This window comes from Oryctolagus cuniculus, chromosome 19 (genome assembly GCF_051225735.1).
Source record: "Oryctolagus cuniculus isolate XC-2025 breed Fujian yellow rabbit chromosome 19, ASM5122573v1, whole genome shotgun sequence".
Lineage (NCBI taxonomy): Eukaryota > Metazoa > Chordata > Mammalia > Lagomorpha > Leporidae > Oryctolagus > Oryctolagus cuniculus.
The window spans coordinates 17973602-17997508 of record NC_142885.1 but is presented as its reverse complement, the minus strand read 5'-3'; the positions used below and the strand labels follow the sequence as shown (position 1 = coordinate 17997508).

At 52.4% G+C, this 23907-nt stretch overlaps 2 protein-coding genes across 2 annotated transcripts in view; both read left to right on the top strand.

Annotated features, from left to right (window-relative positions):
- The window catches only part of HIP1 (huntingtin interacting protein 1), a 138455-nt gene that overhangs the window by 25802 nt on the left and 88746 nt on the right, over positions 1 to 23907 (top strand). The gene's annotated exons all lie outside the window — the stretch shown is intronic.
- On the top strand, positions 18246 to 20158 carry LOC149120366 (tumor suppressor candidate 2). The gene has a single exon (XM_089321997.1). It carries the CDS (start codon positions 18690 to 18692, stop codon positions 19026 to 19028), a length of 339 nt encoding a protein of 112 aa, XP_089178123.1. The 5' UTR covers positions 18246 to 18689; the 3' UTR covers positions 19029 to 20158.

Below are 23907 nucleotides of genomic sequence, written 5' to 3'. Positions count from 1 at the left end.
TTGTCAGGTAAAAAAAAAAAATCAATATCCAGAATACAGAGAGAAGTCCTAAAACCCAACAGCAACCAAGCCAGCAACTGTGTTCAGAAATGGATAGAGGACCTCGACTGATATCCCCTTGAGGAAGACGGACACAAATGGCCGATAAGCACAGGAAAAGGTGTGTAGAGTTACTAATTGCTAGGGAAACGAAGACCAAAGATACAAAGAAATACCTCCTGACACCTGTTAGGAAAGCTGCTGTCATAAAGCAGGGGGAGGGGCGTCGGGTGCAGCTCTGAGACTGCTCGGGACACCTGCACCCCACGCTGCACTTCCTGGGTTCGAGTCCCAGGATCACATGCCAGCTTCCTGCTAGTGTGCGCCCTGGCGACAGCGGTGACGGCAGGAGCTGGCTCCCTGACATCCACATAGGAGACCTGGATGGAGTTCTGGGCTCCTGGTTTGCTGCTGTTGCTGGACTCTGGGGAGTGAGCCAGATCTCTGTCTCCAGACAGATAAAAATAAAGCCAACTCACTCTTTATTTATTTATTTTTTCCTGTAGCATCTTGCTTTTGCTTTGTGGTTTCTGCTCCTTCCTTCACCTGCAGTAGAGGCCATAAAACATGATTTACAGCTCCTGGAGTCCAAGTTCACTCTGTGGAATCTGCCGTGTGCATAGGTAGCATTTGGCTTTTCCTGCCATTCCATCCCACTGTGTGGTCTTGTATTACAGAAGGGTCCCTTGGGACAGTGCTGTGGATTTTTTTTCTCTGCCACATGCCCTTGGGCTCACCGGTTGCAGGTCAGTTTGTGTTGGTTTTCCAGGACAGGGCATCCTGGCCGTGTGAGGAAGCCTAGCCGAGGTCCTGGCTTACCTGTGGAATCTCCCCCCAAAGGCCTGGGGCTGGTGGCTTTGGCAGGAGCTCAGTTCCAGATCCCTGTGTATGGGCCCTGAGCAGCCTCAACTCTGGCCCCTTTTAACGCCTCTCTGTTTGGTTTAACCTGTAGAATGTGGCTTCCACTCTCATTAAACTGCAATGGCTTTATGGCCCCTGGAGGTGCTTCCAAGCTCATCTACATGTTAATGAAATTTTAAGTGTTTTCTTTCTCTACAAAGCAGCTGGAAAGAACTCTTAGAAACGTAGGTCAGAGTGCGGTGGGGTAACGGGTTTGGCCGCCCCTTGGGATGCCCACATCCCATACTGGAATGCCTGGGATCTCTACTTCCGTCCAGCGTCCTGCTAACGCACATCGTGGGAGGCAGCAAACAGTGGCCCAAGTCCTTGGGCCCCTGCCACCCACATGGGAGACCTGGATGGAGCTCCTGGCTCCTGGCTCTGGCCTGATACAGTGCTGGCTCCCAAACACGCCTCTCCCCTGTGACTCCCACAGTCCCCTGTCTTATCTTCACACCCCTTGTCACTGGTTGGGAGTGTTGTGTTCTTTGGCTATTTTTGGGTTTCATCATCTGTCTCCCTGCTACTGCCAATGCCAGATGGAGGGTTCCAGGGGCACCCAGAGAGTCCATCTTATTTACTGGGGTGACCTCGCCTCCTCCACAGGGCACTGGGGCTGAGGTGAACCCCGTGGGCCTCTGCTGTGCAGGTCCTTCAACACCCAGACACCTCTATTCAGAATTCCATCTTGGATCTCCCAGAACACCAGACCTGGTAGCAGAGATCCCAGTGTCAGTTCTTGCCATAGGCGAATTCCTTGTGTGACCTTGGACAAGTTTTTTAACTGCCCCGATCTCCGTTTTGCCATCTCTAAAATGAGAGCAGGGCAGGTGTTTGGCAGAGTGGCTAAGATGCCACTTGGGGTGCCTACATCCCGTATTTGAATGCCAGGGTTCCAGTCCGCTTCCACTTCTTCTTCTTTTTTCCCAAAGATTTATTTATTTAGTTATTTGAAAGGCAGCATTACAGAGAGGCAGAGGCAGAGGCAGAGAGAGAGAGAGAGCTCTTCCATCCGCTGGTTCACTCCCCAAATGGCCACAATGGCCAGAGCAGCACCGATCTGAAGCCAGAAACCAGGAGCTTCTTCCAGGTCTCCCACATGGATGCAGGGGCCCAAGGCGTTGGGCCATCTTCCACTGTTTTCCCAGGCCATAGCAGAGAGCTGGATCAGAAGTGGAACAGCTGGGACTCAAACCGGCACTCATATGGGATGCTGGCACTTCAGTCAGCAGCTTTACACGATACGCCACAGCACTGGTTCCCACCTCCACTTCTGATTCTAGCTTCCTACTAATGCCCTAGGAGGCAGCAGGTACTTGAGTCCCTGCCACCCATGTGGGAGCTCTAGATTGAGTTACTGGCTTTGGCTTTATCCTGGCCCAGCTCCAACTGTTGCAGGCATTTGGGGGTTGAACCAGCAGATGAGAGATCTCTGTGTCTCTCTACTTTTCAAATAATTTTTTTTTAATTTGCTTGTTTGAAAAGCAAAGTGACAGGGAGAAAAGAGATCTTCCATCTACTGGTTTACTCCTCAAAGGGCTGCAACAGCCAGGGCTGGGTCAGGCTGAAGCCAGGAGCCAGGAGCCAGGATCTCCATCCTGCTCTCCAATGTAGGTGAGCCATCTTCTGCTACCTTGCCAGGTGCATTAGCAGGGAGCTGGATTGGAAGCAGAACAGCTGGGAGTTGAACTGGCCCTCTGATACAGGATGCAGGTGATATAAAGCGGTGGCTTAGCCCACTGTGCCACAGTGCCAGACCCCAAATAAAATATTTTTTAAATTTAAGAATTACTTTTAACATCCTTATTTAGGGATGAAAGCATGCGTGTCCTTGGTCACAGGGCCTTCCTCTCCTCCCCCACCAGATCACTGGTTTCACTGGAGTCCCAGGAGATCGTCCTCATGTTTTTACCTCTGCTGTGGTGTGATGGCTGAGTTCCCAGCCAATCCATCTTGGAGGGCCTGCAGCAAGTGTCAGGTGGAAAACTCAGACCCTGCCCTTGTGGAGAGCAGGGGGCCTGGTGTTGGCTTTGGTTTGAACTACTCAGGTGTGCTGGGCTCTGGACAGGTGGGTTAGATTGGAATGTCAGCCTGCCCTCAGCCACGGTGATCACTAAGCAGGTGAACTTTCCCAAGCGCCTGCAGCACCAGGTGTCAGGAATCAGGGAACAATCAGACTTCTGGGCCGAAGGGTCGCCGCGGTGCACTGTGCTGCCCACCGTAAGCAGAGGTTGCCAGAAAGGACAGAGAGAGCTCTGGCAGGCAGGATGACTGTCTGGCCTTGCTGACTGAGGAAGGCCCTAAGCCAGCCCACTGCAGGGGCAGGGGGACCTGGAGGAGGCCTGGGAACAGGCGGCGCAGTGGCAGGGAGGGGAGAGCGAGAGTACACAGCAGAGCAGAGGCTGCACGCTGGCGTCCCCGGGGCTGGATTCCTGGGCAGGCTTGTTTTGTTTGGCCCAGGCTGTGTTTTTTAGCAGTTGGAACTCAATGTCTTTATATGGAGAACTCCCTCTGCCCTTCACCACAGCGCTAGCCATCCTCATCGTCACTCCCTCCCTCCCAGCCTGGGCCCCCTGCGCCCATCCACCGGAAGCCAGCAGAATGAACAGGGGTGAGTCTTAGAATCAATAGGCAGGATAAGGAATAAACGTGCTGCGAGTGCGGTGTTTAAAAAGCAGTAGTCTGTTTTCCTGTTTATCAACAGCCAGCTTGAAAGTATGTCAGAAAACAGACCAGATCACCACAGCGGCAAGACTAGAAGAATCCTCCACGGGCAGCAGTCGACCCCACAATGAAGGCGCTGGTTAAGACCCTGCATCCCATATCCGAGTGCCTGGGTTTGAGTCCTGGCTCTGTTTCTGACTGCAGCTTCCTGCTCACGCGCACTCTGGGAGGCAGCAGGTGATGGCTCAAGTACTTGGGTCCCTGCTGCCCACGTGGAAGACTTGCACTGGCTCCTGTCTTTGGCCTGACCCAGCCCAGCAGTTGCTGGTATTTGGGGAGTGCACCGGTGGATGGGAGCTTGTCTGCCTTTCTGTCTGTCTGTCTCTCTCCCCCACCTCTGAAGCAATAAAATTAAAAACAAACTTTATAGGAATCTCTGGGAGCTCCAATAATTCACTCAAAGCAGATACTGAGTATTTGCTATGTGTTTTATCTTTAAAAATCTTTGCTGTGTTTAATTTTAAAATTTTAAAAAGTATTTTATTTATTTGAAAGACAGAGTTACAGAGAGAGAGAAGGAGAGAGAGAGAGAGAGAGAGAGAATCTTCCAGCCACTGGTTCACTCGCCAAGGCTGGGCCAGGTCCAAGTCAGGAGCTTCTTCTGGGTCTCCCACATGGGTGCAGGGGCCCAAGCACTTGGGCCATCCTCTGCTGCTTTCCCAGGTGCATTAGCAGCGAGATGGATTGGAAGTGAAGCAGCCAGGACTCAAACCGGTGCCCATATAGGATGCCAGCATTGTAAGCGGTGGCTTAACCCTGCTATGCCACAGTGCCAGCCCCAGCAATATCTTTTATATCAGCTTGTAATAGGCTTCTTCATTCCTTTTTACAGCTGAATGATAACAATATTGATCTTCAGATAAGCCCAGGGGCTCCAGAGTAAAACCTGGAGTGCTGTGACCTTGGCCTAATTCCTCCTCTCTCTCTGTACCCCGGTTTCCTCACGTGGACGTGGGCACCACAGGGGTGGGTCCTGACTCATGCCGTGAGAATTGAGTGAGGTGTGGCTTGTGAAAGTGCAGATGGAATAAATAAATAAATCTTTTTTTTAAAAATGAGTGTCTGGTATCCAGTGAGCCTCTAAATATTAGTTGCTTTTCTCCTAATGCTGAGAGCTATCAGTGCAAAATAGGGTAAAGGGTAAAGAGTTTTACTTTGTTGTGGAATGGATCTGATAAAAACCCCAAAACGTCACTGAGAAGGAGGAGGCGGATGAGTCAGGGGAGCGCCGTTCCCTCTGGGTGGAAACGCAGCAAGGCCACGCCAGCGCTTCCTCGGGCAACACAGGCCAACCCCATTTGTGACCAAGACCCCAGTGGAATATGTCGATATCTAAAGTTCATCTGGAAGCATAAATGAGAAGGACTTTAAGTTTCTGATCAAAATGCCAGAAAGTTGCCCTCCTAAATACCAGAACGCATTTTAATGATTAAAACGGTGCCTTCCATCAGTGGTTTAAAAATAAACAGATCGGTTGATCGAATAAATAGCCCAGGAGCTGGGGCCATTGTCCACATGTAAATTGATTATGACATCAAGGTGACCTTGCAAAGCAGTGGCATTGGAAAGATCATTTGAGAAATCAGGCGAGGCTGCTCTGTGCTGTTTGCTGAAGAGAGAATGCTTCCAGTTCTCACCACCCGCGTGTCCAGGTGACTGCCAGAGAAGAGAGCTCTGGATTTCAGGGAGGAAAGATCAAGCCATTAAAACAAAGCAAAACCATTGAGCAAGGCAGAAGGAAGCGTTAAAAAAAAAAAAAAAAAAAGATTATTTATTTGAAAGGCAGAGTGACAGAGCGAGAGATCTTCCATCTGCTGGCTGGTTCACTCCCCAAATGGCTGCAACAGTCAGGGCTGGGCCAGGCCAACAGCCAGGAGCCCAGAACTCCATCTGGGTCTCCCCTGTGGGTGGCAGGGCCCCAAGCACTTGGGCCATCTTCTGCTGCTTTCCCAGGAGCATCAGCAGGGAGCTGGATGGGAAGCAGGGCAGCCTGGGCTCCAACCAGCACTCCGATACGAGGTGCTAGCTTAACCCACCACACCACGCTGGTGGAAGGGAGGAAGCATTTTGGGAAAGGGCGGGCCTCTGGGGTTTAAAGCACTCGAGAATTTGACAGCACAACCGGCCTCAGTGCTTGTGACCATTCAAAGTTAGTGGCTCGGTGTGAGTCCCCTGGCTACTGCAGAGGGGTACCACAAGCCAGGTGGCTTAAAGCGGCTGATGCTTAGGGCCCACTGGAGGCTAGAAGTCCAAGGTCAGCCTCTCAGCAGGGCCGGAGAGAGTTCTTCCTCGATTCCTCCAGCTTCTGCTGTGTTGGCAGTGCTTGGTGTTCTAATGAATCGTGCAAGGCTGGGTAACAGAAAAGAGGTATATTTGCTCACAGTTTTGCTTGCTAAAAGTCCAAGCAGCATGGCCCCAGCTCTGGTGAGGGGCGCCTTGGCTATGTGGCATCGTGGTGGGTGGCATCACAGTGGGATTGCCTGTGAGAGGCGAGGTGGTGCAGGGATGCAGGAAACCAGAGGGCGGGCAGGTGCCCATGTGGCTCTTCTAGGATCATTGTCAAGGGAAACACCCCCATGTCCTGGTTCCCACCCCCTAGGCTCTACCACCCTCAGGCCCCAGCACCTCCCAGAACCACGTTTCTAGCACACCAACCTTTGGGGAGCAGACTATATCCACCACCGTGTGGCTGCATCTCTGCCTTCACACGGCTGCGCTCTGTTTGTATGTTGGTGACCCTTAACACCCGCCATATTGGATTCAAGGCCCACCCTCCTCCAGTATGACCTCCTCTCAACTGAGTCCATCTGCAGTAACCCTAGGGGTGGACGGGAGGCCCGCTGGCTAAGACGAGGGTTAGGATGCCCGTGTTCTACACCAGAGTGCCTGGGTTCAATACCCAGATCCGACGCCTGGCTCCAGCTTCTTGCTAATGCAAGCCGTGGTCGGGGGGCCGTGGTGACAGCTCAAGTAATTGGTTCTCTGCCATCCATGTGGGAGACCTGGATTGACCTCCTGGCCCCTGGCTTCAGCCTGGCCCAACCTCCACCATTGCAGGCACTTGGGGAGTGAATCAGCGAATGGGAGCTCATATTCTCTGCCTCTCAAATTAAAAAAAAAGAATAATAAGATTGCGTAAAACAAAGACCTAAAAAAAGAAATTTGTGGAAAATGGAACTAGAAATCCAAGTGCAGGAGGGGCATCCAAAAAGTCTGTAGAAAATATATATTATGTTAAAAATTATTTTTACACCAAAATATACTTACCTTTTAATTCCATTTTTTCCATGAACTTTTTGAAGTCTCCTCATATTCCAAAACTAAGGAAACACTTCAGGTACTGGGGATGAGGACTTCAACACAGCCTTTTGGGAGACGTGGTTCTACCCATCCCGTCATGTCACATGTCATAAAGCATCATAAAAGGCTTCAGCTACAGGAGCGGGCTGGGGACACCGTGCATTTCCCCAGATTCACTGCGATGACAGTAAAGGAGTCAGAATGATCAAGAGCCACAGGCCCAGAGAGAATGAGAGAGGGGTGATTGTCAGATCAGCAACTCTGCACTCTGAGAGAAGAGATGCCCAAGAAGGGCAGCAATTGTCCAGACAGCCATGAAGCCCGAGGGAGTCAGGTGGAGAGGGTGCCACTGTGAGCCCTTTCCCCACCCTGCACCTGCTGCGTCCCCACAGGCAGCCTTACCCTGCAGCTGCCGACCCAGGGGAAACTCCTAACTCAGAGGCTTGGGTGCAGCAGGTGCTGGGAACAAGGGGATTAACTGAAAGTCTGGAACCTTCTGTCTATCCAAATGAGCCAAGCACAAAGCTACCCAGCATCCGTCCCCCCCCCCCCCCCCCCGCCACCAGGCAGGCAATCGGAAGATGCTTCTCCGGAGAAACCCAAGGTCTCCAAGAAAAACAATTATTTGGTGCTGGCTCCCCGCCCACTCCCCTGAAGTGAAATTTGCCAGTGGTTGAGCCCCACCATGCACACAGAATTTCCAATTAACTTCTCAGAGCCTTCCTGCCAGTGTAAACAGCCGCTTGAGGAACAGCTGATGTCTCCACACAGTCGAGTGTCTGTCTGGACTCAAAGGACGGAGCGATGTGTAAGAAACAAAGACTGTGCGAGCGCGGATGAAGACTGCAGGAACTCCTCAGTAGTGCCGGAGGTCAGTGCATTGTAAAAATAGAATGGAATGAGAAGAACGCGCAATTTTTTCAGAATGTAGAGAAGATAAAGTCAAGGAAATTACTCAGAAAGTAGGGGGAAAAAAAAACACAAAAATACAAATGAACAAAAGGACAAGGAATGGAAAGTACAAAGATGAGAGGTAGAGAATCCATCGATCCAGAAAGTTCTCTATGAAAATATGTGGAGTTCCAGAAAGAGAAAGCAGCGGAAAGGAAATTTCCCAGGAGACACATCTGCAGGCCACAAATGCCCAGCTCAATAAATGACAAAACATAGACGAGGGGCCGGCGCTGTGGTGTAGCCAGTAAAAGTTGCCGCCTGCAGTGCCAGCATCTCACATGCATGCCAGTTCAAGTCCCAGCTGCTTTGCTTCCAATCCAGCTCTCTGGTATGGCCTGGGAAAGCAGAGGAAGAAGGCCCAAGTCCTTGGGCCCCTGCACCCACATGGGAGACCCAAAGGAGGCTCTTGGCTCCTGGCTTCAGATTGGCCCAGTTCCGGCCGTTGCAGCCATTTGGGGAGTGAACCATTGGATGGAAGACTCTCTCTCTGTCTTTCTCTCTCTCTGTCTCTCTGTCTGCCTCTTTGCCTCTCTGCCTCTGCTTTTCTGTAGCACTGCCTTTCTAATAAATAAATAAAACTTAAAAAAAGAAAAAGAAAACATAGACAAGACACAACCTTGAGAAATGCTGGACCACAGGGCCAAGGAGGAGACCAGCAAACTTCTGGGGAAGAAAAACTGGCATCAGGAGATGGAATGCACATTGGTTGGCCTGGAACTTTCCTTTTTTTTTTTTTTAAGATTTATTTATATTTTATTTTATTTATATTTTGAAAGGCAGGGGGAGGGAGGGAGAGAGAGAGAGAGATCCTCTATCCAATGATTCAATGGCCAAGACAGTCAGGGCTGGACCAGGCTGAAACCAGGAACCAGGTCTCCCACATTTGTGGCGGAGTGCCCATGCATTCGAGCCATTCTCTGCCCTCTCAGGCACATTAGCAGGAAGCTGGATCGAAAGTGGAGGAGCCAGGACTAAAACCAGTGTCCATATGGGATGCTGGGCCATGCTGGCAGCAGCTTCACCTGCTGGACCACCACGCCGGCCCCTGGTTCTGAACCTTCTGAGAGTAATACTGGATTTGGGGTCCTAGTCCATTTTCTGTTGGTGTTATTTATGAAGAATAGAGGCTTGCTTTGACCCCCAGTTCATGGTAGCTGGAAAGTCTGAGGGCGCAGTGCCAGTCTTCCTGCTGGCTCATGACGTGGCAGACTCTGGTGAGACAGAGCAGGTGCACCAGTGAGCACTCACTTTCATGACAAAGCCACTCCCTGGATAGCCCATGAATCCATGAATGAATTCACCTGTCCGTGAAGCAGAGCGCCTAGACCTGGGCACCTCCCGGGTCCTCCCTCCAAGGTCATCAACATCCAAAGTGGGGGATCGAGTTTCCACCACATGAAGTTTGGGGAACACATTCAGTCCATAGCACCAGCATTCTTGGGGAAATTGACTTGTGATTGATTACTTCACACCCAGCCAAACGACCACCAACATGAGAACAGAGGAGGCCACAGTGTGGTCTGGAGGGTGGACTCCAGCGAGACAGGAGGAGGAGGGGGCGTGAGATCCAGGAGCAGGGGGCCGGGGGCGCTGGCGGGGGTGCCCCTGGGAACAAGGCACCTCACAGAACGTCCCACACAATGGAGTGTTTGGGGGAAGAATGTGCGTTGCACAAAGGCCGTTGTGCAAATCAAACAACAAAGGGCGAATCGGGGCCAAGAACAACAGAAAACTGAACGAGAGTGGGAGCGTAATTGTAGTTTTCCACTTGGCCCTGCGCGGCGTGGCATTGGTGTGGTCATCATTTCAACACAGATTCTTCACTAAAATATCTGTGGAACTCTATGGAAGGAGAGGGGCTCGGGTGTTGGAGAGAACTGGGTCACAGCTGTCACTAGAGGAAGATGCTTAAGTCACAGCTAAAGCTCATGGAGAAATAGCAGTGCAAGTGTATCCTTTGGAAATATCGTCCTTACTGCTGATGAGACACAGAAAGAGGGAGAAAGCAAGACTTCCTCGCGAGAGCGGGAAGGCAGAACAGACAACTGCTCAGTGCTTCTTAGAAGTTCTCCTTCCACTTGTTTTTTGTTTTTCAATTAAGAATGCGTATAACGTCCAGTTACCCATGGGCAGTTAGTGCAACCAGCACCTCTGTCTATTTCCTAGACGTTTTCACCCCCTCGAGGAAGCCACGTAGTCATCAAGTAGTCACCTCCCATTTCCCTCTCCCCACTAGTCACTCTGCCCTCTGTCTCTATGGATTTGCTTCCTCTGGAAGGTTTTAAAAAAAATTTTTTTATTGGGACCATTGTTGTGGCACAGTTGGTTAAGCTGCCATCATCAATGCCAGCATCCCCTGTGAGCACCAGTTCAAGTCCCAGCTGCTCTACTTCCAATCCAGCTTCCTGCTAATGCACCTGGGAAAGCAGCAGAAGATGGCCCAAGTGCTTGGACCCCTTCACCCATGCAGGAGACCCAGATGAAGCTCCTGCTTCCTGGCTTTGTTGTTGTGGTCATTTGGGGAGTAAACCAGTGGATGGAAGATTTCTCTCTCTCTCTCTGCCCTTCAAATAAATAAATTGTTTATATATAATATAATAATAATTGTTTATATATAATATAATAATATATATTATTATATATATATTATATATTATTATATATAATAATATATATGTATATATATGCATATATACATACTTATATATATACATATACCCCCCCATATATATATATATACACAGATATAGGATAACTTACAATGCATAAGACAAATATCTACAAACCCAATACTCAATTTAAGAAGTTGAACAGGGTCTAGCATTGTGGATCAACAGGTAAAGCTACCACTTGCAGCACCAGCATCCCATATGGGTGCCAGTTCAAATCCTGGCTGCCCCACTTCTGATCCGGCTCCCTGCTGATGTGCCTGGGAAAGCAGTGGAAGATGACCCAAGTACTTAAGCCCCTGTTACCTGCATGGGAGATCTGGATGAAGTCCCAGCTCCTAGCTTTAGCCTGGCCCAGAGCTAACCATTAGAGGAGTGAGCCAGCAGATGGAAAATCTCTCTTTCTCCCTCTCTGTAACTGTTTATTTTATTGAAATTCATTTCAAATAAATAAATAAATTTTTTTGAAAGGCAGAGTGGACAGAAAGGTCTTCCTTTTTCCATTGGTTCACCCCCCAATGGCTGCTGCGGCTGGCGCACCACGCTGATCCGAAGGCAGGAGCCAGGTGCTTCTCCTGGTCTCCCACGGGGTGCAGGGCCCAAGCACTTGGGCCATCCTCTACTGCACTCCCGGGCCACAGCAGAGAGCTGGACTGGAAGAGGAGCAACCGGGACAGAATCTGGAGCCCTGACCAGGTCTAGAACCCGGTGTGCCAGCACCGCAGGCAGAGGATTAGCCTATTGAGCCACGGCGCTGGCCTATAAATAAATTTTTTAAAAAGGAAATAATTTGAAATATATAAACCCCTCTTCCATAAAGAGGTGTTTTTTACTCTGTTAGTTTAATATGAGAGCATTTCAAAAAGCTTGTGGAAAATGAAATTAAAAGATGTTTATTTTGGTTAAAAAATTGAAATCCATGCATCTGTGTGGTCTTCAGAAATCACAAAAATGTGTATCATGTAAAAGACTGCGTGGATTTCAAAATTTTGTACACCAAAATCTTATCTTCTGATTCCGTTTCATAAGCCTCTAGAAATAGTGCCATAGTGTTGTAAACAAGCTAAGCACACAATAGGAGGCCACAGGATTTTCACTGCCTGAAAAATGCCTAGCATGCAGCAGGCACAAAATAAATAGTTGTTAAATGAATGAATGCATGATCTTTTGTGTAGTCATGTAAAATTATAAAGTCCTGACTTGTTTTAATTATTAAAAATTTATTTATTTGAGAGACAGAGCTTGAGAAAGCCCCAATCTGTTGGTTCATTCCCCAAGCCAGGACTGGGCTGAGGCCAAAGCTGGGGGCTGGAAGTCAACCCAGGTCTCCTGTGTGGGTAGCAGAAACCTCACCGCTGCCTCCCAGGGTCCGCATTAGCAGGAAGCCAGGGTCAGGAGCCAGAGCCAGGAATGACAGCTGGACCCTCCGAGGTGGGACACAGACATCTCAGCTGGCGCCTAAACCGGTAGACCAAACACCTGCCCCTGAAAGGGTATAAGAACAGAAGAAACTCTTAGCTGTTCAGGAGGAAAATGAAGTTTAAAAGCCTTACCTGGAATATGGTCTCGTTACCTTTTTCCGCCCCCAAAGGGTGTTATTTAACAATAGGCGTAAGGATAAATGAAGAACAGGAAATAAATAGAAACGTGACCTCTGGGTGGTGGAAGATGAAATCGTCAACACTGTGCTCTGCTCTGGACAGTGGTCAGGCCCACCTCACTGGGACAGTCTCCCCAGGGTCTCATTGCTTCGGAGGTGAGGCCCAGATCCTGCGGGGTCCTCCTGTCCCTGTTGGATTAATCGAGCAAAGGCTTCTGCCTGTACGGGGGCTGGGACAGTTGGCTTTCCTTGCAGAGCACGCTGGGCACTGCAGAATGCATGGAATTTATTCGGTCTCCATCTGTCACCGTGTCGCCTATTCTGCACTGGGGACCAAGAACACAAGGTTCAAGGAGCCTCTCAGCCCAGGAAGTTCCTAGCCAAGATCAGACAAAATCCATCCGGGGGCGCAGCTCTGCATGTGGGCATGGTGAGGGGGACGGGGTTCCTGCCAGTCCCCCAGGACGCCCGTCACAGCCTGCTGCGTTGACGCCCTCAGCGTACCTGGGTGCCTGTTTGAACCACAACCCTCACCTTCTGTTTGTTCTCACAGTGTTCCCATGGCAATACAGACGCCGGCACTGCAAGTCCTCCAGGGAGACTGAGTGCCCTGGTGTGCTGCCAAGGCATGGCCAATGCTTTTATTTACATGTTACGAGCACGTGTGACTACACATGCACGCATGTTTCTCTGTGCAGTGCTGAGATTACCTCTATAACAGGGCAGGAACAAATCCACTGTGGTCTCTTTTGCATTTTTGCTTTTGTGTCCTGCTGGCTGGGTGGCTGCATGCTCTCACAGGATCCGCCTTTGGGGGGGGGGGGTGTCCTGAGTGTGGAGCCAAGTCAGGGGACCTCATGGAGGACAAAGAGGGCCTTGAAGAGAGCCCCGGCTGGCTGGTGAGCAGGCCACAGTGGTCCTGCCTGTCTCACACGGCAGGGGCACCCAGATACCAGGGGGCCACTCTCCGCTGCTGACTCCTGGGAAGACTCGGTGATTGAAGGTAGCTGTGGGAGGCCCGAGGTGACGTGCCTCTGACCCGCTGCCTTGGTGCAGCTGTCCGGGGAGAGGATCAAAGGCCTGTCAGGGGAGGAGGAGAGGGGGGCAGGCAGCTGCTGGTACCAGGCACGGGGCCAACCCCAGGGCCAGGCTGGGGGTCTGCGTGGGGGCCTGACAGGTGCAGCTTTGTGTTCCGGATGTCATCACGCAGAGCGGATCTGTCCTTTGCCCAGTGCCTTCCTCTTGGGACTGTACTTTGCAGTAGCTCATCCCCACCCCACCCCTACAGACCAACATAGCAGGTGCCCCTCTGGAGCCCGGATGCCACGGGCCCTGGCGCTGCTCCAGCGTGGCTCATTGTGGGCTGAGGGCTCCATATTCTGGGGGTCTCCCTTTCCCCCACAACCCATTGAAGGCTTAGTGGGACCCTGCCCTGCCCACAGGGAGGAATCCTTGGTGGCCTCCTAGAGGTGGCTCCCCTCTCGGCTCACGGCACACAGTGGGGCGCCCCAGTATGGGCAGGCTCAGGGCTGGGTCATGATGTGGGGAGGCCCCATCTGCCCACGGTGCCGTGGAGGTGGGGGACCCTAGAGTGAGTGCAGCTGGGCCTCCAGGCTCTCCTGGTTGTGCAGAAGTGTGTAATGGTGGTGACCTGGGACCTGGACCTGGACCCGAAAGGAGTCTGGAGCCCAGGACAGCAGAGAAAAAAGTCAGTTATGAAAACAGCCCGTGCAAAGGCCCAGAAGCAGGAAGGAAAGCGGGGTTCTGGGAACGGTGAGTCTTGGGAACTGGCTGGGAAGAGTGGAAGACACAGGGGCCATGAGCTGGGCAGAAGGGGAGAGCCCAGCATGTGTGTGTGTGTGTGTGTGTGTGTGTGTGTCACTAGGGAGTTTAGAGGTGTGTGTGGAGGGACCAGCAAGAACAGATGAGTGTTTTTAGAAGAAGGTTTTCACAGCAGGATGAAGAAGAGGCCGGCAGGAGAAGCAGGCAAGATTAGTTCAGAATCTTGAGATAACACAGGCCCTAGGGGAGGGGGCTAGTGTGGGGCTGTGGCCAAGGTCAGCCTCTGTTTCCGGGGAGGGGACTCCTGAGGAGGGTCAGGGGCTGCAGGAAACTTTGAGTAACTGCCTCATGGTGGGCCAGACAGCCTGAAAATCCTGTTAGAAATGCTGGATTGGGGCCGGCGCTGTGGCACAGCGTGTTAAGCTGCTGCCTGCAACACCGGCATCCCAGATGGACACAGGTTCGAGTCTTGGCTGCTCAGCTTCCCATCAGCTTCCTGCTAATGTACCTGGGAGAGCAGCAGAAGATGGCCCAAGTTCCTGGGCCCCTGCCACCCACATGGGAGACCCGGATAGCGTTCCAGGCTCCCAGCTTCGGTCTCTGGCTCAACCTCGGTCATTTGGGGAGCAGACCAGCCAATGGGAGATCTCTCTCTGTGTCTCCTCTGTCTCCCCCTTCTTCTCTGCCTTTCAAATACATAAAATAAATCTTAAAAAAGAAAAGAGGAAGAAATGCTGGATTAACAGAACCCGTACTCTTAGATGCTTGGGCCTGCTCTTCAGATGGGGAGAGAAATGCCCGCCTCACCTCTGCCTGCTCCTCCAGCAGTTCCAGGCCCCTCCCAAGCACCCTTCTTGCCTTTGAGGACTCAAACTGAGGCGAATTCTTCCATCAAGGATACTGAGGCAGCTGGTTGTGCATAGAGGAAAATCACGTACAAGTAGTATATTGCTTTTTTTTTTTTATTTTTGACAAGCAGAGTTAGACAGTGAGAGAGACAGAGAGAAAGGTCTTCCTTCCATTGGTTCACCCCCCAAATGGCCGCTACGGCTGGTGCTGTGCCAATCCGAAGCCAGGAGCTAGGTGCTTCTCCTGGTCTCCCATGTGGGTGCAGGGGCCCAAGGACTTAGGCCATCCTCCACTGCTCTCCCAGGCCACAGCAGAGAGCTGGCCTGGAAGAGGGGCAACCGGGACAGAACCAGCACCCCAACCAGGACTAGAGCCCGGTGTGCCGGCGCCACAGGCGGAAGATGAGCCTAGTGAGCTGCGGTGCCAGCCAATAAACATTTTCTTAAAAGATATTTCTTTGGTGCAAAAACCCTTGAAGTCTATGCATAGCTGTTTAAAAAATCTGTACTTTTCTCAAACTTTGGAAGACCTCCCTCACACTAAGAACAGCCCCACTCTGAGAAGGAACTGGGTAATCCAGGTGTTTCCTGGGAGAGCAGTGGCGAATGGCTGACCACCATAGGAAGTGCCACTTCACGCCCATTAAACTGGCAGCCGTGTAAGAGCCGAAATGCCACTTCACACCCATCAAACTGGCAAACATCTAAGAGCCCGACAGAACAAATGCTGACGAGTAGATGGAGCCGCTGGGCTCATGTTTCCTGGTCAGGGTCATCACTAGGCAGACGGATATAGTATGTACGTCCTGGAGTCCCCACCGATTCACGTGTGCACAAGTTCAGGTCAACAGGAGCCTCCACCGAAGCACCGGACATCCGTTTTTAAGTTAGGAAAAGTTGAAGACCACCCAAGGGTCCATCTCAAGGAGACTGGCCAAATAAACTGGCCCAGGGGGATGCTCATGGGTGGTGTAGGTCCGGCCAACGTGGATAGCCCTGAAACATTGTGCACCTTGGGAGTTGAACTGCTGCTAGAGTTAAAGGAGCAAGCAGCAGAAATGAAGCTAGGATTTATATGGAGTGTGGAAACAGCACTGCTTGTTGTTTTGGATGCACACGTCTGAGTAAATGTTACAAACACCTGCAGGTTCCTGGCTACATTTGGGGAGGAGGGAACAGGACAGAGTTGGGGAGGGGAGGTGGTGGCGGGGGGCTTGACTCTGGCTCATGTCACAGGTTTGTCAACGTGTGACATTGTGCTGGCCGTGAGGAGCCCGCTTGTGTCACTGCATTTTTGTTGATGTTTATGACTGAAATGAAAGGAGGAGACAATGAAGAGACAGAGGTGGGAGTCACTAGGAGCCGTGATGGTGGGGATGAGGATCTGGGAAGTGGCCAGGCAGGCAGGTGCCTGGGGAGCACCCACTAAGGGGTCAGGGACCTGGGACTCGGGGTTTGGAAGAGAAGAGCTTCAGGGAGCCTCAGCCTGGCAGAAGCCCCTTGGCCTTGACGGTGAGTTGTGGCACCCAGCAAGCAGCTTGGCTGGGCAGAGAGGGCAGCGGGTTTGGAGCAGATGAGTCTGGAAGCTTCTTGGAGCCATCTCGTTCCCAGGTAGGAAAGAAGAGCAGCAGCCTCCAGGGGCAGGGCACGGAGAGCCTGGGACTGGCAAATCCAGGAGTGCAGATGCAAAAGCTCAGACCCGACCAGCTCAGGCCCCTGCCTTGCAAGCTCAGTTCAGAGCCCCCATTTCTGTGCATCTCCAGTCCCTATCCCAGAGAGACCTGACTCAAAGGAACTGGGCACGTGTAGCTATTCTGGGGTGTCCACATTTAGTTGGGCCCACGAGGCTGGAGGACCAGCCCTGTTAGGTAGGCATGTCCCATAATGGGAAGCCAGCTTTGAGCATGAGCTGGCTGCAGGCAGGGGGCGGCCTGAGAACCTGTAACCCCTGGGCTTCCATCTGCGGCTTGGACCTGCGCTCCTCCAACAGTGACTTTCTCCAAAGCCCTCGCTGCTCCATCTGAGCAGCATTGCAGCAGGTGGCTTTGAGACCCACTGTGAATCACTTAGCCTTCGTGCCTCAGTTTCCTCCAGTGGAATGTGGGGAGTCTCTCAGCCAGGCTGTGATGAGAGCTGAACAGTGGCAGCGGTTGGTGACAGATACAGCGTGTGTCCTGGCGCTCCCCGCCACAAATGCCTTCTCCACATCTAACCAACAGCCCCCGAGCTGGTTGGCCGCATCCCTAACCCTGACCTATAGGTGAGGAATCAAATTCAAAGAACTAAGTAGTGCAAGTTCATGGAGCTGGCTGGCTGCAGAGCTAGGACCAGCACTGCACCACCTCCCTTATGGGAAAAGTGTGTCTGACCGTGTTCCTTTAAACTGTCAGGTGCTGTGTGCGTCTTCACGTACTTCCGATTCCTCCTCAGTGAGCTTCGGAGAACTGAACAGACCCTTTAGCAAACGGGAGCAGGTGTGGCTTGCTCCACAGTGCCGGGCGGCAAGGATGGGGCTGGGTGGGAGGTTTGCAGGTACCCATGACCTCCTGACCCCCAGAGGCCCCCAGCCTCAAAGGCCCCTCCCCTCGTGTCAGGGAAGTAGAACCCCGAGTGGTCTCATTCCAGCTGCTTTTCCTCCTGCCCTCTAGCATCCCTAAGATGCACACACACAACACACACGCGAGCACACGCATGTGAGTGAGCACATGCACACCCTGCTGTCCTGTGGTCTCTCCCATGAGCCCCAGGGAGAGAGTTTGCCTCCTGGCATGCACCCCTCCTGCAGCGTGGACTGCTCAGAGCAGTCCCTGTCCAGGAACCCACAGGATGGCCTCGGCCTCTTGGGGTCCAAAAGGACCGGCCAATCTCATTTGGCTTAACAGCCCCGGTGGATGCGTGTTGGGTCCTCTCTCATGCCCCAGCCAGCACCACGTAGGCCCTTCCGAAATCTTAAGTGAAGGGAGAGTATTCCTGATGTTGCCTACAGCCTCGCTCCCAAAGTCCTTGAACAGAACGCTGCCTCCCACCACCCCACAGGACCACGCCCTTGCCCAGACAGCACAGTGGCCTCAAAATCCCTCGGGGAGAGCAGGCTGGGCACACACCAGCAGGGAGCCGGCCGGCCATGCCCAGAATCACGTGCTCCTGTCTCAGAGCTATGTAGCAGTGGTGTTCTGGAGCGTGTCTCTCTGTGTGTGTCTATATGTTTATCAATGCCTCCTTAAGCATTCCAGGGTCAAAGGCCTGTTTATATACATCCAAACCTCTTGTCTCCTGGACGTAGGACTATTCGTTCCCTCTGACTTGCAGTTTGCTTTGTTTTAATGTCTATAAAAATGAAGGTGTTGGCTCAGCTAAACAGCTTTCAGACCTTGTAAATTTATTCACCTATTAGGTATGTATCAACCTGCTTCCATAAGCAGGCACCATGCCAACCCTGGGAAGATGAGGGGTGGCCTGGACAGGACCAGGTGTCACCCTCACATGTTTGTGGGCGGGCAGGTGTTCAGCATGTGATGAGGCGCTGTGTGGCCACAAGGAGGAACAGGTGTTGAGGGGTGGATGTGGGAGAGCCACCTGGGTTATGGATGGCAAGGAGGGAGGTTTCAGCTGCAGTCGGGAGGAGAAGAGAAATTAGCTGGATGAAGAGGTTGAGAGGAACACCCTAGGGCAGGGTAGGGAATGTCATATAAGGCCCTGCCAAGCCAACCACAGGTGGGACTCAAAATATAATAAATCTATAGCAGGGGAGCCTGCGGAAGGCGGCGCCGGCGGTGGCACCTGCGAGCGGAGGCTGGGGCAGGGCATGGTGGCTCCCAGTGCACTGTGAGAGCTGAGCGGCCGCGGGGTCCGCCATGCGCCGGCGGCCCTGACATGGGCGCCACCGGCTCCAAAGCTCGGGGGCTGTGGCCCTTCGCCTCGGCGGCGGGGGGCGGCGGCCCGGAGGTGGCAGCGGCGGGTGCAGAGCAAGCTTTGGTGCGGCCTCGAGGCCGAACCGTGCCGCCCTTCGTATTCACGCGCCGCGGCTCCATGTTCTACGATGAGGATGGGGACCTGGCTCACGAGTTCTATGAGGAGACAATCGTCACCAAGAATGGACAGAAGCGGGCCAAGCTGAGGCGGGTACATAAGAATCTGATTCCTCAGGGCCTCGTGAAGCTGGACCCCCCTCGCATCCACGTGGACTTCCCCGTGATCCTCTATGAGGTGTGAGCCTGGGGAGTAGCAGACGCAAGTACCCCTGCCCCAGCAAGACACCCCAGGCTCAAGGTGCAGCTTCCAGTGAGGAGCCCAGGTGGGGCCACAGCCCTGAATAAACTGTTGGCCCAGCACCTTCAGCTGTGAGCAGGGCTGTGCAGTGTTGACTGGGAAATCGGGTTGTATGTGGAGCAGGTGGGTGGTGGCTGGCAAAGGCTACTTGTGGAGTTAGCAGCCCACCCTCCCCAGCCACTCCTGCAGGAAGCATGGCAGGGCGTCCACTGATCAGGAAAGCCTGGTGCCTGGTTCCTTGCCTGGCCTGCTTTCTTCCAAGCTTGCCCAGGGCCCAGCCCTGTTAGAAGCTACAGCACTTTATAAGCAAGATCTGCCTTCCTCCAGCCCCCGGGCTGTGGGGGCTACACAAGTGGGAGCTTCCTTCCCCGCACTTCCCTTCCCTCTAGTCGGAGCATTTCAGCCGTTTGCTACCTCGATTCCTCCTGTGTTGGACAGAGACTGGGGGCAGCACCAGCCCGATTCTTCCTGCCTACCTGCCACTTGTTCCCACCCTCGATGAACGGAGAGTTTGCAGGCTGTTGATAGGAATGGAGACTGATCCCCCCGCCCCCAGCTGAGAGCGCACAGGCCAGGGTGAGGAGGGGCTGCACCTGTGCCTGTGGGGAGTTGCCCAACCCACCTATTCTCATCCCCTCTGCCTTTGCAGCAGCCCCCCGACCCCCAAGTGGGAGGGGCTGTTTACTACTCTGTGGTAAGGGACAAATCCCTAGGGCTGATCCCTGGTACAAGAGCTGTGAGTAACCCACCACCCCCTCGAAGCCCTGGACCACTTCACGATCAGCAAGACAAAGTACTGGATAGAAAGGAGGGGAAACGCGCAAAGAAATACTTAAAATGTGAAGGTTTGTAAATAGTCTAGTCCAGAACGATGTTGGGGCAGAGTCTGGTTTCTCTAGAAAGATGACTTTTTTTTTTTAATTCCTTACTGTGTGAGCTCTGTGCTTCCAGAGTGTGGGAAATGACTTGGGGAGGGTGGCGCCCAGCATTGGAAGACTGTTGTGTTATTTGTTCAAGTTCAATAAAGTTATTTGTAGATCCTGCAAAAAAATAAAAATAAAAATAAAAATAAATCTATAGCAGGCTATTTTTTTTAAAGGTATCATTATTTATTTGAAAGGCAAAGTTACAGAGAGAGCGCGAGCTTCCATTGGCTGGCTCACTCCCCAAAGCACTGCAATGACCAGGACTGGCTGGGCTGGGCTGAAGCCGGTAGCCAGGAGCTTCTTCCTGGTCTCCCATGTGGGTGCAGGGCTCCAAGGACCTGGACCACATCCTCCACTGCTTTCCCAGACACATTAGTAGGTAGCTGGATCATAAGTGGAACAGCCGGAACTTGAACCAGCACCCATATGGGATGCTGGGACTCGCAGGCCATGGCTTAACCTATTGCACTACAGCACCAGCCGCTAACAGTCTAATTTGTAAGTTGGTAACTGCACGTCCCACGAGAATGGTGTTACAAATATCCAAATGGCCCTTGGCAGAACAAAGTTCTCCACCCCTGTTCTTGGGAGAGGGCCCAGCATACTCCAAGACCAGGAAGTGGGGAAGATGCTTCCCATGGCAGGAGTGGTGTTAGGTGGAGGATGGGGGACCAAGGGGCTGAGGGGGGCATAGGGGCAGAAGTGTTGGGCCTTGAGCCCCTGGCGAGAATGTTGCTTTTTATCCCAAGGGCACTGGAGAAGCTTCCAAGGATCTGAAGCAGAGCGACATCAGGGTCCTGTTTATTCAGGGTCCCTCTGGCACATGGGAGCAGCCCCAGAGATACTGGAATGAGGTACTAGGACAGATGGCAGGGGACTTTGGTGTGAAGGAATGATAGGATGGTGGCCGCAGAGGTGGGCAGGCTGTTGGAGACACTTAAAGAATGGACATGTGAGGCCTTGGCCCTCGATGAGATGGGGGCCAGGGAACAGTCAAGGAGTACATGCCGGGTTCTGGCTTTACCCACAGCCAGAGGCACATTGGTGTCGCCAGATTTGCAGGCCCAGCCAGGGGTGGGCTTGGGACGTCTTAGGTCTGGGGTCACTGCGAGGCTTTGCCAAGCGAGCCTGGAGGTCAGAGGTGGGCACTAACGGCGGGAGTTGGGGGCATGGATTGGAGCTGGCCTAGCAGATCCGTGTCTGCCCTGAGGAGTTCAGCCTTCAGCACACACACCCCAGGGCTGTGTGAGTGCTGGTTTGAGCCCCGGCTGCTCCGCTTCTGATGTGGCTCCCTGCTGACGTGCCCAGGAAAGCAGCACAAGGTGCTTGGGCCCCTGCCACCCTCCTGGGAGAACCGGACAGAGCTCCAGGTCCCTGGCCTTGATTGCAGCCATTTGGGGAGTGAACCAGCAGATGGACAATCTCTCTGTCTCTCTGTCTCTTTCTGTATAATTTTGATAGATCTTTAATTAAAAAAAAAAAAAAAAGATTGGGACAGAGGGGTGTGCCAGGCTAAATCTGAGAAGCAGAGTCACTTGGGAATATTTGTCCTAAGGTTCTGTTATACAGACTTGACCTTGGGCCTTGGGGAGCTGGTTGCCTTATCCATGTGAGGTACCTGTTTCTGTGCCTGGTGCTGGACCTTAAAGTCCTCGGGGAGTCAGGAAGGAAAGAATGAGAGGGCGATGAAATAAAACTGGAGTCCTGGAGTCGAGACGGGACGGGAATGTGAATTGACCTCTCACTGGCTGCGTGTCTCCAGTTTGGATGCCGCAGGTGTCACAGGGGGTGCTGGTACCTGTGGTCACATCCACACATCGTCTGGCCTAGGAGTCAGAGAAGCTGGGGCTGGAGGAGCCGCAGGCCTGGCTGCTGCTCTGTTGTAACCAGATGGCCCAATAGACACGTGGCAGAGGGCATGGGCTGCAGCCACGCCGGGTTTCCCACACGGACTTCACCACACAGGAGTATGACTGCTCCGTCACGGCCGCCTTCCACGTCTTGGGCGAAGTATCTTCTGGCTAATTCAGAGCAGTACGGGGAAGGAAAGTCTAGGGAGAAAAAGAGGGGTGAGGCTGGGAGCTGGGTGGCGGGGAAGTAAGGTGGAGAGGCTGGCTGATGAGGACCTGTTTGCTCAGCAAACCACGAGGAAGTGCTGGAACCAGTCACACAGAGCCCCGGGCACAGCGTCTCACAGGGAGGAGGCACCACGCAAGGGCTTGAGGCCGAAGCTGTAAGAAGGCCAGAGTGGCTGGAGCAGAGGGAGGAAGGCAGAGAGGGGTCCTGGAGGAGGTTGGTGAGGTGGGCGTGCAGCCACGTCAGCAGAACAGCCGTTCCTGGACCTGTGTAGTGATCCCCTTGAAGGCACCCACCCAAAAGGCTTGTCATCCAGAGGAAAGATATTCTAGTATGCTAAACAGACGTTTGGAGGAAGGTTAGTAGCATAACTACGTTAGCCATTGCTGTAATCACCTTCAGACAAATAATAAAACCTTACCCCAAGTTTCCCGGTGCTGAGGCCTCTCCCCAGTGACTTGTTGAATATTCTAACATCAGAGCTGCCTGAGGTTATGGAAAGCAGTTGGGGCAAACAGTAGACTAACATGAAACTTGGAAGGCTGAGGAACGAGATACCTGGTGAGGGAAGGAGGGGTTAAATGCCCTGACATAGTCCTGGGATCCGGAACACCATGTTGATGCATTGGCTGTGTGTGTGTGTGTGTGTGCGCGTGCGTGCGCTCAGGACGGACTTGACAAGGCAATAATCTCTCACCTCCAGATGACCTTGAGACTGCACACTGTTGAATGTTGAAGGTGTGCTCCAGCGTGCATGCTGTGCCCCTCAGCAGAGTGGGAGAGCCATCACTTCCAGGAAGGCGCTCTTTGTCTAATCATTAGCTGGTCACTGGATTAACGGTGCAAAGAGTTCAGGGGCCACACGTGACACAGAATACACACTTTGCATAATTATCAGGAAAGTCACCGAGCAGAATAACATCATCTACAACAAACAGCAACAGCAGCCCCCACGGGATGGGCGGAATCTGATTTCCACACTTCTATTATTTGGCATGTCCAGTTTTCAACAAATATTACAAAGCATGCAAAGAAACAAAAATACATGCATATGTGGGATAAAAACCAATCAATAGAAAAGGAAACCCAGCAGTTGGATCTCTTAGATAAATACTTTAAGTCAGCTGTTTAAATATGTACAAAGAACTAAAGGGAACCATATGTAAAGAATGAATGGAAAGTATGAAGAGAGAGCTTTGGATACAGAAGATCCGTAAAGAGAGGTCTGGGCCAGGACAAAGCCAGGAGCCAGGAACTCCATCCCCATCTCCCATGTGGGTACCAGGGGCCCAAGGACGTGGGCCACCCTTGCTGCCTTCCCAGCTCATTAGCAGGGAGCTGGATTGGAAGCAGAGCAGCCGGGACTCCACCTGGCACTCCAATATGGGATGCCAGCTTTACAAGGAGCAGCTTAACCCACTGCACCATAGTGCTGGCCCCATGGAGTTTAATTTGCAAACTGGGTGCTGTAAAAGAGCAAACAACAGTAACTAATAATGAAATAGACCAATTCTAACAATATACTTTAGCAAAAGTTACCTGAAAACATGAATTGTGCAAATATGGAATTTTCCACTTAATATTTTCAGCCTGCAGCTAATCATTCATAACTGAGAGTGTAGAGGGGGAAACAGCGGGTAAGGGGGGGGGGGGGAACCACTGCATTGTCACCTCTGGTGACAGTAAATTTAGTAGTGGCGGAATTTTCCCTTGGGGAAATTTTGCCTCGGGGCCCTCACTTGAAGTCTGGAAGAAGCACTTGACCTGGCTGGTCCCCCAGGCTTCTGCCCCCAAAAGGGTCAGCCAGCCCCACTAATCCC